Genomic DNA, 17284 nt, shown 5'->3' on the forward strand with positions numbered 1-17284 from the left:
TAGTGCCAGAATTACTGTTGTCCCCTCATCACCACCATGGCCTTGCCACCACCCCAGCTGTCCCCTTTTCACCTCTGTGGGTATCCTCTTGTCACCACTGTGTCACCCCTTGGTCACCACCCCACTGTCCCCTTGTCACCACCATGGATATCCTCTTGCTACTACCACAGTTGTCCTCCTGTTATCACCACGGCTGTCCTCTTATTACCAGCATGGTCCTCGTCTCCACCGTGGCTGTCCCCTGGTTACCATCACAGCTTTGTCAGCACCATGGCTGTCCTTCTTGTTACCACGGCCATCCCCCAGTCATCACCGTGGTTGTCCCCTTGTGGCCATCGTCTTGTCACCACCACGGCTGTGCCCATCACCACACACCCAATAAAACAGAGAGGCCACGCTTGTGGTGTCACACACAACATGTTGCACGGGACTCACAGGTCTCGTCAGAGTCCCCAGTGCCCTGCGGGGCTAGCAGGGCCCGTGCCCAACTCACACACTTGGCAAGGTGCCAGCAGAGCCCCGTGCAGAGCCTTTGTGCCGCACACAACTGCAAAGCCCGGCGAACGACACCCAGCGTGGCACGGAGCGTGCAAGGCCCGCCGGGCTGCAGCAGCCCCTGCAAAGCTCGCACGGAGCCTGGTACCGGGCGTACTTGCCGCCTCCCCACACGGCCCGGGCCGGGACTGTGGCGGCCCCGGGGCTGCGGACGAGGGCGCGGGTCAGAATCGCAGGGCGCTCAGCGGCCGCGGCCTCGCCTATCTGATCGACTCATCCCGCCCGGCCCTGCCGCACAGCGCCCGGGGGCTTCGCGGCGTCTTCTTCTCACCTCGGCCCGGCGGGGCCCGGCCGATCGAATAAGATCAACGTGTAGGGGGAGGGGAGGGGAGGGGGCGCCTCAGCCACGCACACCCCACACACACATAAACACACACACACACACAAACACACACAAACACCCGCACAAGCGCGCACACAGACACGCACCCGACACACACGCGCGCCCACACCGCCGCCACTTCCGGTCCTGCCCTTTGTACAGCGCGGCCGCGGAGCACGACGGGAAGGCGAGGCGGCGCCGTGGCGCCCCCGCCGGCCGGAGGAGCGCCCTGCACCCTCCCCGCGCCCCACGGGCACCGCCGGGAACCCGCACCGGTGACGGCACCGCCGGGAACCCCCACCGGGCACCCGCACCGGGGACGGCACCGCCGGGAACCCCCACAGGGCACCCCCACCGGGGACGGCACCGCCGGGAACCCCCACAGGGCACCCGCACCGGGGACGGCACCGCCGGGAACCCCCACAGGGCACCCGCACCGGGGACGGCACCGCCGGGAACCCCCACAGGGCACCCGCACCGGGGACGGCACCGCCGGGCCAGGAGGCTCCACTCAGTAATTTCGCACCCCACAGCCCCGCCAGGGCACCCACAGGGGAGTCCACGCTTTATTTGCACAAATCCTCCCCACCCCAGGACCCCCATAACCATGGGAGCCCTCCAACCCACAGGAGCCAGCCTCCAAGGACCTCCTCACACACACACACACACACACAATGGGACCCACACCACAGCACCCTCGGACAGGGCAGCAGCCTCACAGAATCCCCCTTTCCCAGAGGAACCCCCACCCTGCAGGAAACATCCCCACAGCACCTCCCTGGCACAGCACCAGCCCCACAGGACCCCTCCAAAACCCCCCAGGAGGCCTGCCCCGCCCCACAGCACCCCCAAGCCAGTGCTGCCACAGAGGAACCCCCACTTTATTTGCATGTGGTGGTCCAGTATTTACAACCCGGGGGGGGGTCACAGCCCCCCACTGCAGAGGGAGACCCCCCTAAGGGCCCTCATGCTGCAGGGGCATGGGAAGATCCCACTGATGCGGGGGGCCCTGTGTGGGCCCCACAGTCTGCCATGGTCCCACCGCCAGGACCCTGCTCGGCATCAAGAGAAGGGGCTCACGGGGCAGAGCTGGGTCCCCCAGCCACAGGGGTCCCTTCACCCACTTCTCCACAGGATTAACAGGAAATCCTTTTCCAACAGTCTAAAGGTGCCCTGGTGGCCCCCACAGTTGCCCACGGTGGGTTCGAGGAGGGTGATGGGCCATGATGGTCCCCAGGCTGCCACACGCAGGATACAGGCTGCTGCCAGGGGCAGGACCTGGGGTGGTTCAGGGTCAGTACTGGGGTCTCCAGGGTCGGTATCAGGGTCTCCAGGGCCAGCAGTGGGGTCTCTGGTTGGTACTGGGACACTGGGGTCAGTACCGGGGTCTCTGGTCCATACTGGGGTCTCTGGAATCAGTCGTAGGATCTCTTGTCAGTCCCAGGGTCTCTCTCAGGTCACCAGCAGGCCTCCAAGTGGTCACTTCCCCACAAGGACGTAGAAGGCCATGAGAAGACAGGACACAGACACAGCCACGTGCAGGCGGGTCCCAATCACAGCAGCTGCAGGTAGGACGGAGTGGGGTGAGACCCCGTGTCCCCATCCCAGATCCATCCTGAATCCCCGTGAGCCCATCCCAGACTCCATGTTCCCATCCCAGATTCCCTGTGAGCCCATCCCAGACCCACTGTTCCTATTCCCAATCCCTGTGCCCCCATCCCAGACCCCTGTGTCCCCATCCCAGAAGCCAGTGCTCCCATCCTGGACCCAATGCCCCCGTCCCAGACCCGAACTCAGTGATCGCAGCATCCCCATCCTGTACCCCAGTGTTCCCAGTACCCCATCCCAGACCCCAGGATCCCATCCCAACTCCCAGTATTCCCAATGTCTTCATCCCAGATCCCAGTGTTCCCAGTGCCCCCACCCTGTGCCCCAGCGTTCTCAGCGCTCACAGTGTTCCAAGTGCCCCCATCCCAGTCTTCCCAGCACCCCTGCGCCAAACCCCAGTGTCCCCAGTGTCCCTCACCCTTGTGGCAGACTCCCCAGACCCCCCTGCGCTCGGACAGGAGCCAGGTGCGCAGTCGGGGCACCTTCCGCAGGTACGCACAAGTGCAAACCAGTAGCAGCCCGAACACCAGGAGCCCGTCCAGGGAGTAAACTGCGGGGAGGGAGGTCAGGGGGGGTCAGGGGGCACTGCGGGTCCCTGCTCAGCCCCCTCCAAGGGGACCCCCACACTCCATGGGAACAACCTCCCAGCTCTGCCCCTATGGGGGGATGCAGACTTCCCAGGATGCCCCCGGAAAGGGACACAGACTTCCCAGTGTCCCTCCCGAAGACACTCAGGCCGCCCCGTACCCCGCCCCCAAAGGGACACGGTCTCCAATCGCCTCCCAAAAGCTCCTCCCAGTCCTCCCCCACCTCAGCCCCATCCAACCCCCCCCTCCCCCCCCCGGCACCTCAGCGCTCTCCCCACAGCGCCCCGTCAGCCCCCCCGCCTTCGGAACCCCCAAAGCCCCGTTCCCCCCCCCTCCCTCCCCCGTTAGTCTTTGAGGCCCCGGACCCACTCGGATCCGCCCGGACTCCCCGGGCCCCTCCGTTCCCCAGTTCCCACCACCAGTCACGGCGGCCCCCCGGCCCTCCCGTCGCCCCACAGCCCCTCGCTCCCGCGTTCCCAGCATGGGCTCTGCCGGCCCCCGGCTCTCCCCAGGGCCCCCTCGGTTGCCCCTCGGTTGTCCCGGGCCCCGTTCCCACCGTTGGTCATGGCGGCCCCGGACCCCCCCGGGCCCCCGCGGCGCCAACGCGACAGCGGAAGCGGCCGACAGGCACGGCCAGCCGAGCGCCGACCCGCCCGACGCGGACCCTGAGGAGCAGGCGGCCTCAATCGAACGCCTATTGGGGGAGGTGCGTGTGCAGCCCCAGTATGGCCCAGTATGGCCCAGTGCCGGCCCAGTGCCCGCCCAGCAGCAGCGATGAGCCCCAGCGCTGCCGCCGCCCCGTCCGCGCAGGAGCTGCTGGTGCGCTCAGCCGTGTGTGACCAGTCCCCATTTCAGTGCTCCAGAGACGCCTCGGTATTCCCAGTAACCCCACAGTGCACCCAGACCCCATTCCAGTCCTCCCAGTAACCCACAAGTACTCCGAGTAATCCCCAGTCCTTCCAGTAACCGCCCCCCCAATGCAACCAGACCCCAGTGAAACCCGGATTCCCCAGTAACTCAATCTCCCCATAACCCCCCAGCATCCAGTGCTCATCCCAGCCCACAGTAAGCCCCAGTCCTCCCAGTAACCCTCCATCCTCCCAGTATCCCGGTACCACCCAAGTGCAATTGGTCTCCATTCCAGCCCTCAGTGAGTTCCAGTCCTCCCAGTAACCCCCCAGTGCAATCTGACCCCCAGGTTCCCCTGTAATTCCCAGTCTAAACCTAAGGCCCCTCTCCAAGCACCAATCCCCCTCCCAGCCCTTCCAGTAACTGCCAGGCCCCCCAGTAATCCCAGGTCCCCCGATAAACCCCAGTGCCTCCAGTATCCCAGTACTTCCAGTAACCCCAGTCTCCCAGTAACATCATATGTCACCCAATCACCATCCCAGTATCCCCTGTAAGCCTCCCAGTTGACCCCCAGTGCACCCAGTAACTCCCTGCACCCCTCATAATTCCCAGAGCACCCAGTCCCCAGCTCAGTTCCTCCAGTAACCCTCAGCTCCCACAGTAACCCACACAATCCAGCAGTCCCAGTGCAGCCAGCACCAGCGTTCCCAGTGCTGCTAGTGCTCACAGCAATCCCCAGTGCCCCCAGGGTTCTCAGTGCCCACCAGTGGCCCCCATGGTCCCTGTGTTTTCAGTGCCCCCAGCAGTCGCAGTGCCCCCAGCAAACCTCAGTGCCCCAAGTTGTCCCAGTTTTCCCAGTGACCCCAGTACCCACAGGGTTCCCAGTGCCTCCAGTGGCCCAAAAGTTCCCACAGTGGTCCTGGTGCTCCCAGCAGTCCCCAGTGCTCCCAGTGTTCCCAGGGCCCCCAGCAAACCTAAGGCTCCCAGTGTTCCCAGGGCCCCCAGTGCCCCCAGCAGTCCCGGTGCTCCCAGTACTCCCTGTGCCCCCAGCAAGCCCAGTGCTCCTAGTACACCCAGTGTTCCTAATGTCCCTAGTGCTCCCAGTGCCCTCAGTCAACCTAGTGCTCCCCCAGAGGGTCTGGTGCTCCCAGTGCCCCCGGCAGACTCCGGTGCCCCCAGTGGTCCCAGTACCCCTATAGACCCAGTGTTCCCAGTACTCCCAGTGTTCCCAATGTACCCAGCATCAGTGTTCCCAGTGCCACCACTGAGTCTGGTGCCCCCAGCACATCCAGTGCACCCATAGTGGTCCCAGTTCCCCTCAGTGCTTCCAGTGCCCCCAGCAGACTCCAGTGTCCAGAGTGGGACTGGTGACCCCAGTGCCCCCAGGAGCAGCCACGGGCACAGTGCCAGCAGCCCAGCGCAGGACATCTGTCATCATCCCCTCAACCCAGTCAGGGCTAATCCCAGGGCTTAGTGCCTCTTGCTGATAGGAGAAGGACCACCGTCACTGCCACCGTCACTGCCACCGTCACTGGCACTGGCAGGGCACAGCGATGATCCGCTGGTTCTGTGGGGCTGGCCCCGGCTGTGCTCCTGCACCCCCAGCCCCCAGGGTGCAGGGACAAGGAGAGCTGGCACTGAGGACATGGAGCCTTTCACAGAGCGAGAGGGTGAGTAGGATGCCAGGGGGACAAGGACACCCGTGCTGGGGGTGGCAGGGGACAACAGGGGTCATGCCAAGACACATCCCCAGGGCCAACGTCTGCCTGTCCTCTGGTGTTTAGCCTGGGGACCCCTCACCCTCCTTAGGTTCTAACATGTTCTGTTCAGATCTAACATGGAGAATTTCCATTCTCCTGCTCCCACCAAGGCCAGCTGCAGCTCGCAGCGGGAGGGACATCAGGGGTTGATTTGGTCCCCACTAGTGACAACTTTGTCTTTGCCTTTTTCAGGATGATGACAAAGCCTTGAGGAGCAGCGCGGTGCTGGGTGGGTGCTGGGACTAGGGCATGGGGCTGTGGGACCCAGGGGAATGGGGATGGGGAGTGATGGATACCCCAAGGCAAATGGGGATGCCAGGGGTGATGGAGACACAGGGGCAATGGGAACCTGGATGTTATGGGGACCAGGGAGTGGTGGGAATCCAAAGGGTGATGGGAACTTGGGGTCCTCAGGAGCAATGGGGAACAGATTTCCAGGGACAATGGGGACATTGAAGGCGATAGAGACCCCAAGGACTAATGAAGACCCTGAGGGATGACTAACACCCCAGGGGTGATGGGGACCCCAGGGACAATGAGGACCCCAAGGGACAACAGGAACCTGAGAGGTGATGGGCACCTGATGGGTGGTGGGTACACCAGGGATAATGAGGACCCTAAGGGGTGATGGGAGGATATGAGGACCACAGGGTGGCCTGGGACAGGGACACTTGTACACAGGGACCCTTGGGGTGCTGGGGGCAGCATGTGAGGACTCCAGGCTATGTCACCACAAGACTCCAGGGGCTGGGGGACACAGGGCTGGTGTCCAGGATCTCACCCTGTGCTGGCATGTGGCTCCTCCCCACCCGCCGGTGACCCTATCCCAGGTTGTCCTACCCCTTGTGGTGACCCCATCCCCCCATGACCCCCTCCCTGGTGACCCTTTCCCACTGGTGACTTCATTTTTCTGGTGACCCATCCCCTGGTGCTCCCATCCCCCACTGATCCCCCTACCCCTCCAGAAGGTGACAGGAGCGATGTTCTCTCCCTGGACCTGGCCCCTGATGGCCACAGGGGCCTCATTCAGCCTAAGAAGGTGCCAAACCCGATACGGGAGTCCCGGAGCCACCGGGACCTGCACCGGGAGCTGCTCTTCAGCCACAGCAGGTGGGCATAGGGACAGGCCTACCTCCAGCTGGGTGGCCGGGTGGGGTGGCCGGTTGAAGTCTGTCATCCCCACAGGGGGATCCTGCCCCGGCACAGGGCTGAGCTCCCGCGGGTGCTGGAGAGCCTCCGGCTGAGGCAGCTGCGGGAGGAGCTGCGGGGGCCCCCGTCCGACCTGGAGCAGCAGCTGAGGAAGCGCCACCAGAGACTTGAGGAGGTCTGTGATGTCTCTTTGTCCTTGTCCTTCTGTCCCAGCCTCCATCCCTGCATCCAGGCCAACCCTCCTGCCTTCACCTCACCATCATCCATCCATTCATCCACCCATGTATCCATCTACCATCCATCCACGTACCCATGAATCCATCCTCCCATCCAACCTCCATGCACCCATGTATCCATCCATCCATCCATCCATCCGTCCATCCATCCATCCATCCATCCATCCATCCATCCATCCACGCATCCATCCGTGTGCCCATCCATCCATCCATCCATCCATCCATCCATCCATCCATCCACGCATCCATCCGTCCGTCCATCCATCCATCCATCCATCCATCCATCCATCCATCCATCCATCCACGCATCCATCCGTGTGCCCATCCATCCATCCATCCATCCATCCATCCATCCATCCATCCATCCATCCGTCCATCCATCCATCCATCCACGCATCCATCCGTCCATCCATCCATCCATCCATCCATCCATCCATCCATCCATCCATTCCTCCATCCGTCCATCCATCCGTCCATCCATCCCTCCCTCCCTCCATCCATCCATCCATCCATCCATCCATCCATCCATCCATCCATCCATCCATTCCTCCATCCGTCCATCCATCCGTCCATCCATCCCTCCCTCCATCCATCCATCCATCCATCCATCCATCCTCCCCATGCCCATCCAGCTACCTATCCATGTCCTTCCCTGGGCACAGCCAGGTGCTGATCAGGCTGTTGGGGCAGTTGGGCTGAGTAATATCCAGGCAGCTTGGTGGGTGGCTGAGGGAAGTTGGACGGAGTGGACACAGGTCAAGGGATGGCCAACAGTGACCAGGTCATGGTGACAGCTGAGGAAATACCTGGCTCAGGAGACAGCCGGGTCATGGGGAGGGCTGGGGGGATCCCAACCAGGCCCCATGGCTGCCCCTCCTGCAGCACGAGCGGGGGGTGGCTGGGCCAGAGCCGGACCCTCGCCCCGAGTTCCTGCTGGTGAGGGACAGCCTGCGGAAGATGAAGCTGGAGGAGGCGGGTGCCCGGCAGACGTGAGCGGAAGCCAGCCCAGCAGAGCTCCCTGAGGCCCCCGGCACACACTGGGCTGCCCCCGTCCCCAGCACATCCTGGCACTGGGAACGGCACTCAGCGCTGCCATTCTGGGTGAGCTTGTGGTCAGGGATGAGTACTGGAGCCTTGGTGTCCCCATGCCAGTGACAACCAGGGTGCCAGGGCTGGAAGGAGCTGATAAAGCCAGGGAAGTGCCATGGGTGATGTGGAGGATGCAGGCAACACTCTCCCCCTGACCTGCACCTGCCCTGGCTCCATGAACCAGAAAACATCAAATAAAGTCTTTTATTTGTTTTTCTTGATTGAAATGGGACAGAGACAGGAATGGGGCGGTATTGCCATGGGCTGATGGTGCATGGTGGGGATGAAGGGTGGCCATGGTGGCCACTGGCTCATTTTGCTGGTGGTGCCACCAGCCCAGCTGCAGCTGGTGTCCATCCAAGGCCTTCAGCCATCCCCTGGTGGCACAGAGCCTTCCTCACTCATTCAGTCTCCCTCTCCTTTCTCCTCTGTCTTCTCCTGGTGTTTCTTTCCATTTCCACAGTTAAACGTGTTTCACCCCTGCCCCTTCCACCTGCAGCTGGAGCCCGCTGGGAGGGAAGGAGGCACTGATCTCACATCAGCAGCCCCAGGCTGGCAGCACCGCCCTGGGCACCAAGGAGGGGAACAGGCCATTGTTCTGGGGAGCCTGCAGCCCCCTCCACACTGCTCCCTGCATCCCCCTGCCTGCACCCTGCCTGTTCCCTGCCTTTTCACCCCATCCTGTCCAGCCCATCCCACGAGGATGAGCCTCTTCCCCACCCTGCCAGGTGCAGCAATGCAGGATGTGCCCAACTCACCCCAATCCAGCTCAGAGGGGCCACAGTGGCTGTGGCATTATCTTGTCACGGCCTGGGAGAGCCTTGGCACCATCCTGGCACTGTCCTGCTGTGCATGGCCAGGGCAAGGATGGGGACAGTGGTCCCTGTGCTTGGCCCATGCCTACATGGCACTAAGGATGGAGCCTCCAATAAGCACCACATGAGGCTGTGCCAGGCTGCAGCGCCACACCACACCAAATTGCAGCACCCCATGCTGCACTGTGCCAGGCCATGCTGTGACACACCTATACCGTGCCATGACATTCCATGCCAGGCCACAGTTCCATCCCACACCACACAGTTCTATGCCATGCTGTGCCACACTGTACCAGGTTGAACCACACCATACCATGCCATGCCATGCCATATCAACATGAACCAAACCATGGTAAAACATCTCACACCATGCCATGTCATGCCGTGCCACCAAGAGCCACGCCACACTGTACGTTCCCGTGCCACCCACCCCATACCATACAGTGCCATGCAGTGCCATTCCATGCCACACAGTGCCGTGCCGTGCCGTACCGTGCCGTGCCGTGTCATTCCATTCCGTGCCGTGCGGTGCAGCGCAGCGGGGCGGGGACTGGGGCAGGTGTTGCTCCCCCCGCTCCTCCCTCCGCTCAAGCCCAGACCCGTCCGTGCCCCGGCGCAGCAGAGCCGGCAGCGGCGGCGGGCCCAGGTAAGGGATTCTCCCACCCCGTCGGGACCCCCGGGACGTTTGCTCTGCCTCTGGCCGCCCAGTGCGACGTGGAGCGGGTTGGGGAAACTGAGGCACAGCGAGGTGACGGCGCTGGAAAAGGGGTGTGAACCCCCTCCCCCCCCCGCCCCACTGCCCCCCTTTCACTCCCTCCCCAAGAGTTTGGGGGTCTTGGGGTGCTGGGGACCCCCTTTTCCCAGGCCGGCGGTCGCTCCCACCCCAGGATCTGCCGCCAGCCCAGACGGAAAAGAAAGGAAAACTGGCAGAGGTGCGCAGTGAAACCAGCTGGGGCGGGAGCGAGGGGCCCCCGCGCCCCCCCGCCGCACCCCGACCACCTTTGAGCCCTTCAAGAGTGTCACCCTTCCCCCGCCCCGCGTTGTCCGCACCCTTTATTTATGGTAGGACCTACAAGAAGGCAAAGCAAACACAGCCTCGCCTCCCCGCCGGCGCCATCGCGGCACACCCGGTGTGACATGAGGCGTTTTGGGGGTGCGGGGTGGGGGGCACCCATGGGTGCAGCCCGGCTAGGGGCGTGGGGACGAGCTGTGTCCCCCCTGTTGCCCGCAGGGTCCCGGCGCGGCATGGGGGAGGCAAGTGACACGGACAGCGGGATCATGCTGCACTCGGGTGAGAAGGGGGGTTGGGGGTGAGGGAGGTTTGGGGTGCCCCTGTCGCCCATGGGTGCTCTGATAGACGTGCCCCTCCTTCCCAGGCAGAGAACCGAGGACTTGGGTGCATGGGGACACTCTGGGGACATGCAAGAGCTGCTTGGGAAAAGCTTTGGGGAAATGAAGGGGTAGAGGAATGGGGGCTTCCCCTGGGTTTGGGGAGGCACCCCCAGTGTGGTGGGGGGTGCTCTGGACAGGATTTGACTCAGACGGGTTTGGCTTGGGATGGCTGAGTCAGACTGAAACCTTCCTCCTGTGCCCCCCCCCCCCTTCCCCAACAGGGACGTCACGCGTGTCCCGGGGGGGCTGGAGCGCCCATGGTGCTGCTGGGGCAATTCATGCATACCCTGGCGGATTGGAGGACCCCCATGGGTGCTGATGGGGGGGGGCGGGGGGCGGTTCTGGATACCCTGAGGGGGTTGGAACACCAATGGGTGCTGCTGGGTGGGGGAAACTGGTGTCCCAGGGGAGTCAGAACACCCACGGGTGCTGCCGGGGGGGAAGGGAGGCACAGCTGCTTTGGGGCAGCCGGAGCACCCATGGGTGCTGCTAGGAGGGTCACGGCTGCTTTTGCCTCCCCTTGCGGTGGAGGGAAGCTAAGGCAGGGAGGCTGTGGGGTGGCGGGGGATGGTACGTGGGTGCTCCCATCCCTCCAGACATCCGTGTGTCCGTTCCAGGCCCCGACAGCCCGGTGTCCCCGCCGAAGGAGCGGGTGCAGGCGGGGCGGCGGCAGCAGCAGGCGCTGGAGGCGCGGCTCGACGGCTGCGTCCAGGAGCTGCGGCGGCTGTGCCTGCGGGAGGCGGTGAGCAGGGCACGAGGACCCCTTGCCTGCCCTCACATGCTGCCATGGCTCTGCTCAGTGTCCCTGTGCCGTCCTCAGGAGCTGACAGGCACCCTGCCCCGCGAGTACCCCCTGAAAGCCGGCGAGAAGCCCCCCAAAGTCCGGCGCAGGATCGGGGCTGCCTTCAAGCTGGATGAGATTGTCGTTCTGCGTGGGGTGGTGAGGGGGTCCCTGGGGTGAAAAGGTGGTGGGGACCCCATCCCCTCCCCTCCCCTCCCCTGGGTGCCTGAGGGACACCTGGAAATGTCACCATCCCCATCCCATGGGTGGTGGTTGGGTGCCGAGTGCTGTGAGTGGGAGGGGCAGGGGGGTACTTCCAAGCGTGATGGATGGTGTTGGGGGGCTGAGATACCCCAGTGAAGGGAGGTGTTTGGGTTCTGAATGTGATGTTTGGTGTTGGGGTCCCCAGGGGATGGGACAAAGTGAGGTTCCAAGCGTGATGGGTGGTGTTGGGGTGTTGAGTTAATGGGTTGTCATGGGGTCCTAAACATAATGTGTGGAGTTGGGGTGCCAAGGTGATGGGTGGAGGGGGGGTACCAGGTGTGATGAGTGGTATCAGGGTGCCAGAATTATGGGAGGAGGTGGGTTCCAACTGTTATGGGTAGTGGTGGGGTTTGAGCATGACGGGTGGTGTTGGGATCCAAGAGTGGCGCTGGGTGTTGGGATTCCAGATGAGATGCTGGGAGGGGTTGGGATCCCAAGTGCTGTGGGTGGTGTTGGAGTGTTAAGCACAATGGGTGGCTTGGGGTGTCGAGGTGTGGTTCTGAGCATGTCCCCCGCCCCCAGGACCCTCTGGAACGGGAGCGGGCACTGCAGCTGCAGATTGCCGAGGCCTCCCGCCGGCTCTGCCACGAGGAGAACATTGACCGGCGGGTGCGGAAGAGGCGGCAGACGGCGGCGCTCCGGGAGGAGCAGAAGCTGCGGGACCTGGAGCAGGTCCTGATCCAGCGGCGGCTCCTGGCAGGGCAGCGGGACACAAGCACTGCCGAGGGTGAGCCCCCCGAGCCCCCCAGCTGGTGGGGGGATGCTGGAGGGCAGGGAGGCAGAATGGGGTGCTGCTTGGTTGGGTGTCCCTGGGGAATGCACCTGAATTCCACATTCCCTGTGCACCCCACTGGATGCAGCCCAGTCCTTCATCCCAAGTGCATGCACCCCTCTGGATGCGCCCCAATATGCCATCCACAATGCCTGCACCCCAGTTCCCCATCCCTGGTGAATGCACCTCCCTGGATGCACCCCAACCTTCCATCCCCTGTGAATACAACCCAGTTCTACACCCCCAATGAATGCACCCCCCCAAATGCCCCCAACATACCATCCCTGGTGAATGCACCCCAGTTCCCTATCTCTGCTGAATGCACCCCTTGGATGCCCTCTGGAAGGCTGCCCCTGGTACACGCACCTCAGTACGCTCTCACTGTCAATGCACCCTGTTTGAAGGTACCCCAATACTTCATCTCTGGTGGTTGTACCCTCGTGAGTGCACCCCAAAACTTTGTCCTCAGTGCATGCACCCCAACACACCAGCCCTTGCGTATGTACCCCCTTCATGCACCCCAGAACTCCATCCCTAGTGCATGCACCCCGATAAACCATCCCCAGCGGTACCCAGTGAATCCACCCCAGTACTTCACCTCCATTCATTGCACTCCCCTGAATGTACCCCAATATTTCACCCTTGCCGCTTGCACCCCATAACTCTCCCCGATCACCCATCCTCAGCACGTGCACCCAAAGGGGGGCAGGATGTGGCCCAGCTGCCGTGTCCCCATCCCAGTGGCGGCCATCCAAGGCTGTCCCCATTCTCTCTGTCCCCGTCCCCTCCAAGGACCAGGGCCACAGCAGCGCTGGCGGCTCCTTCCCTGCTGGTACCCCCGGCCTGCCCATCCCAGGCAGGCTGGGAACTGCACGCGGCTTGGTAGAGCCGGCCTGGCCGGTACCGCCGCCATCCTGGGGCATGTTGGGACAGGCAGCGTGGGAGAGGGGAGCGGAGGCCCGCGGGGATGCGCTGGGTGGTGGCGGGGCCGTGGGAGCGCTTTGGCACCCGGAGGCGGCCCCGGCTCTGTTCTCACAGGGCCCTGCCCCACAGAGCTCAGTGCCTCCGACGAGAGCTCCATGTCTGACGCCGGCCTGCTGGAGGAGGGTGAGGGGGCTGTTGGGAGCAGGGGGGACACCAGGGTACCCCTTGTATGTTCCCTCCATTCCAACCCTTCCTGTGTCCCCTCTATTCCAACTCTCCCTGTGTCCTCTCCGTCCCAACCCACACAGGTCCCCTCCATCCCACTCCACTGCCATGTGTTCCCTCTATGCCATTCCTGTGTGTCCCTTCCAACCCCCCACATGTCCCCTCTGTGCCATTCTCCTGTGTGTCCCTTCCATCCCAACCCCCCACATGTCCCCTCCATGCCAACCATCCACCTGTTCCCTCCATCCCAACCCTCTCTTTGTGTCCCCTCCATCCCAACCCTCCATCTCTCCTACAGAGGACACACGGCCACCAGGACCTGCCACCCCACGGAGGTCCCCATCTCCAAAGGACCCCGCCGAGGAGGAGGAGGAGTCAGGGCTTCTGACGGCCCCCCCCCACTCCCTGGCAGGAGACCAGCCTGGACAGACCCTATGAGAGGGCCAAAAATGCCAGTGTGGACCCTGAGGATGGGGAAACCCAGAGCTCCCAGTGCTATCTTGGGTCCCTGATGGCTGCCCCCGCCAGCTCCTTGGCCCCCGGCAGCCCTGACCCCACAGGCTCCCCAGCATCCAGGATAGGGGACCCTCCCTACCGGTTCATCCCCATGCGGACCCTGGTGCTGTGCCGGCAGGCGGGTTCCAGCGCTCCCAGCACCCCAGAGCCATCAGGACGGCGGGCACAGACCCAGTCCCTGAGGTATGTCCTGAGCAGGGGGAGGATAGGCAAGGGTTCCTGCAAGGGAGGATGGAGATAATCCCATGTGGACGATGGAGCTCAATCCATGGGAAGGAGGATGGAGATAGTCCCACTGGGAATAAGATGGAGCTAACCTTGTGGGAAAGAGGATGGGAGTAACCCTGGAGCTAATCCTGTGGGAAGGAGGATGGAAGTAATCCTGTGGAAGAGGATGAAGAGAACCTCGTGGAGATGATGGTGCTAAAGCCATGGGGAGGAGGATGGAGATAATCCCATGGAGAGGATAATGGAGAGAACACCAAGGGAAAGGTGGACCTAACTGTATGGGGAGGATGGAGAAAATCTTATGGGGAGGACAGATATAATCCCATAGGGAGGGGATGGATCTAACCCCATGGAGATGGTGGAGCTGAGTCATGGGGAGGATGGAGACAATATTATCGGGGAGGATGGAGATAATCCCAGAGCCAGGATGAAGATAATCCTGTGGGGGGGATGTGGGAGAAAACCCTGTGGGGAGGATGGACAGAAATCCATTGGGAGGAGGTTGGAGATAATTCCATGGAGAGGATGGAAGTAACCCTATGGAGATGTTGGAGGTCAGCCCCATGGGAAGGATGAACTAATCCCTTGGGAGGAGGCTGGAGGCTGCCCCCCCGGGAAGCTGGAGCTAATCCCATGGGAGGAGGCTGGATGTCTCCCCACTAGGTGGCTGCACCCCACACCCATGGGCGCACCTTTCCCAGGGCTCGCCCTGGCTTTGGGGCAAGGGGAAGGGTCCTCCCACAGCCACAGTGTCTTGCCTGCAGGGTGGACCCGTGCTGGCAGCCAGCCGAGCCGCGGGGCCGCAGCGTCGCACCCCGCCGGCGCCCCACCTACTACACGGTCACCGTGCCCACCTCCTGCATCCTGAGCCCCGGGCCCGCGTGCCGCTCTGGCTCCGATGACAGCATCTCCGACCTCTCCAGCATCTCCCACGCCACCTCCCCGGGCAGCAGCAGCCCTGACGTGTCCTTTGCAGTTCCGCTGCCCCTTACCGAGCCTGGTTACCACCCGCGAGGTGCCCTCCAGTTCCTGCCGTCCGCTGGCCCCCCGACTTTCCTGTACGAGCAGGATCTGGCCCCGCTGCGGTACCAGCGCCTGGTGCCCTCCCGCAGCCGCATTGTGCGCACGCCCTCGCTCAAGGACTACGCGCCCGCTGGGGCCCGGGGGCTCTCCAAGGCTGCCGTCACTGAGGAGCTCAAGTCGTGGCACCAACGTGCCCAGCTGAGGGGTGCCCGGCCCCACTCCCTTGACCGGCAAGGGGCTTTCCGGAGACCCCATGGTGGGACCACTAGGGAGGGGCCCATTGCTCGTGGAGTCCTGTCACTGGTTCAGGTAGGACATGGTGTCTGGCTGGGGTTTGGATGGGAGTGGTCATGTGGGAGAAAGGAGACCTGGGTGCTGTCCTGCAGGTGACATGAGTTGTCACCCTGAGTGAGTAGTGTAGGGACATGTGGCTCTGGTGGGGTTCCATGAGGATTTCTGGAGCAGGAGTGAAGTCCTGAGGGGGTCCATGCGGTCCTGTGAGGGTTGTTGGGGCAGGACTGGGATCCCAGAAGGGACCCTGGGGCAGGACCATGGTCTCAGGAGGATCCCGAGGAGACGATCAAGGTCCTTTAAGATCCTTTGGGGCAAGATCGGGACCCTCTAAGGGTCCTCTGAGCAGGTCCAAGTCCCATAGGTTGAGTCTGGAGGGTCCCTGATGGTCCCTGGGGCAGGACCACGATCCTGAGTGGGTCCTCATGGGAAGATTAGGGTCCTGAGGGAATCACAGGGGAAGAATTCAGGTCCCAGAGGAGTCTCTGGGGCAGAACTGGGTTCCTGAGGAGATTCAGTGGCCAGGACCAGGGTCTTGTGAGGGTCTTGGAAACAGAAATAAGGTCCTTTAAGGTCCTTCAGGGCAGTATGAGGACCTGCTAAGGGTCCCATGGGCAGGTTTGGAGTCCCATCTGGGTCCCAGGGGCAGAACCAGGACCCCTGGGGCAGGACTGGGGTCCCATGTGAGTCTGTCAGGACTTTAAGGGGCTCTCTGGAGCAGGGCTGGGGTTCCATGTAGGTCCCTACTTTCTGTTGAAGGTCCCAAGGGCAAGGCCAGGACCCTATGGGGGTTCCTGTGGAAGAACTGGGGTCCCATGGGAAAGACCAGGACCTTAAGGGGGTTACTAGAGCAAGATTGGGGTCTCACAAGAGTCCCATGGGAAGGATCAGGACTTCAAGGGGGTCCCTAGGGCAGGACCTATGTGAGTCCCTCCTGGCACACCCAGTTTGCCACAAGCAGGATTCATGTGGGTCCCTGGGGCAGCACTGGGGTGGCCTTGAGCAGGGAAGGGTCCCTGCAGACACTGAAGGGGCCAGCTTCCTCTCTCCTCCTGGAGGTCTTGCTGGGACAAATGCTGGGCAAGTGGGGACCTGCGGCCATGCCCCCTCAACTGCCCCAGCTCAACGCCGGTACCGGGATGTGCCCCCGGTGGTGTGCCCAAACAGGGTGGGGGCCAACACCCACAGGGTCTTTGTCCCCCCAGGGCCCCCCGGTGCAGGTGCTGCGACGCTCAGCAGCCGGCGTGCCTGTGCAGGTCTACGTGCCCGAGAACGGTGAGATCGTCACACAAGTGTGAGTGCCCACACCCCCACCCTGGGGCAGGGGGCACATCCTGGCTGGCCCAGGCACGGCGGGGATGTCTCACGCCTCCCCACCCCGGCGTGGGGGCACGGGTGGGAGCCACGGCAGGGTGGCAGGGGCTGGCCCCCACCCTGTGTTCCCTCACTGGCACTGTGATGCTGATAGGGACACTGTGACCCCGATGCTTGCGGTGACCTTGGTGTCACCACGATCCTGAATTTGAGGTTCTGGTCTCTAATAAAGGTGCTTTTTGGGATACGTCACCCTCAGGATGTGTCACCTCCGTGCCCCCTCTGAGGTCCCCCATCCCTGGGTCCAGTTGGCATTGCCAGGATGAGACTCTGCGGATTTGGGGTCTGGCTGTGCTCGGGGCAGTAATGGGGTGACCCCAGTGCCAAGAGGGTGCCCCAGATCCAGCTGTGGATCCCAGTGACCCGGGCTGGGAAAGGGGCAAGGAGTAGAAGGGAAGGATGGAATGGAGGTGAGTGGTGCAGGGCTGGGGTGCAGGAGGGTGGAAAGGAAAGGTGCAGTGGAGGGGTGCAAGGATGGGTGAAGGGATGGGGTGCGGGGTGGGGGGTGGAAATAACGTGTTCAG

The 17284-nt window shown here is 63.0% G+C and overlaps 3 protein-coding genes and 1 non-coding gene across 4 annotated transcripts; 2 read left to right on the forward strand and 2 right to left on the reverse strand.

Moving 5' to 3' along the window:
• Positions 1-714: 714 nt before the first annotated feature.
• On the reverse strand, positions 715-1009 carry LOC116455564. The gene has a single exon (XR_004244422.1).
• Positions 1010-1737: 728 nt separating this feature from the next.
• Positions 1738-3735, reverse strand: TMEM167B (transmembrane protein 167B). Its single transcript, XM_032133245.1, has 3 exons — positions 3629-3735; positions 2904-3035; positions 1738-2439 (listed from the first exon to the last, which is right to left on the reverse strand). Exons 1-3 carry the CDS (start codon positions 3636-3638, stop codon positions 2357-2359), a joined length of 225 nt encoding a protein of 74 aa, XP_031989136.1. The 5' UTR covers positions 3639-3735; the 3' UTR covers positions 1738-2356.
• A 1683-nt stretch (positions 3736-5418) lies between these two features.
• On the forward strand, positions 5419-8382 carry LOC116455395 (protein FAM107B-like). The gene is made up of 5 exons (XM_032133244.1): positions 5419-5591; positions 5874-5910; positions 6647-6791; positions 6867-7005; positions 7949-8382. Exons 1-5 carry the CDS (start codon positions 5475-5477, stop codon positions 8057-8059), a joined length of 549 nt encoding a protein of 182 aa, XP_031989135.1. The 5' UTR covers positions 5419-5474; the 3' UTR covers positions 8060-8382.
• Positions 8383-8464: 82 nt separating this feature from the next.
• Positions 8465-16952, forward strand: INAVA (innate immunity activator). The gene is given in 11 exon segments (XM_032133242.1): positions 8465-9616; positions 9858-10032; positions 10202-10261; positions 10980-11104; positions 11183-11302; positions 11930-12134; positions 13233-13286; positions 13627-13711; positions 13713-14027; positions 14837-15404; positions 16592-16952. Coding segments are annotated over 11 exon segments (2127 nt in total). The 5' UTR covers positions 8465-9289; the 3' UTR covers positions 16685-16952.
• The last annotated feature ends 332 nt before the right edge of the window (positions 16953-17284 follow it).

This window comes from Corvus moneduloides, chromosome 24 (genome assembly GCF_009650955.1).
Source record: "Corvus moneduloides isolate bCorMon1 chromosome 24, bCorMon1.pri, whole genome shotgun sequence".
In the NCBI taxonomy this organism is placed as follows: Eukaryota; Metazoa; Chordata; class Aves; order Passeriformes; family Corvidae; genus Corvus; species Corvus moneduloides.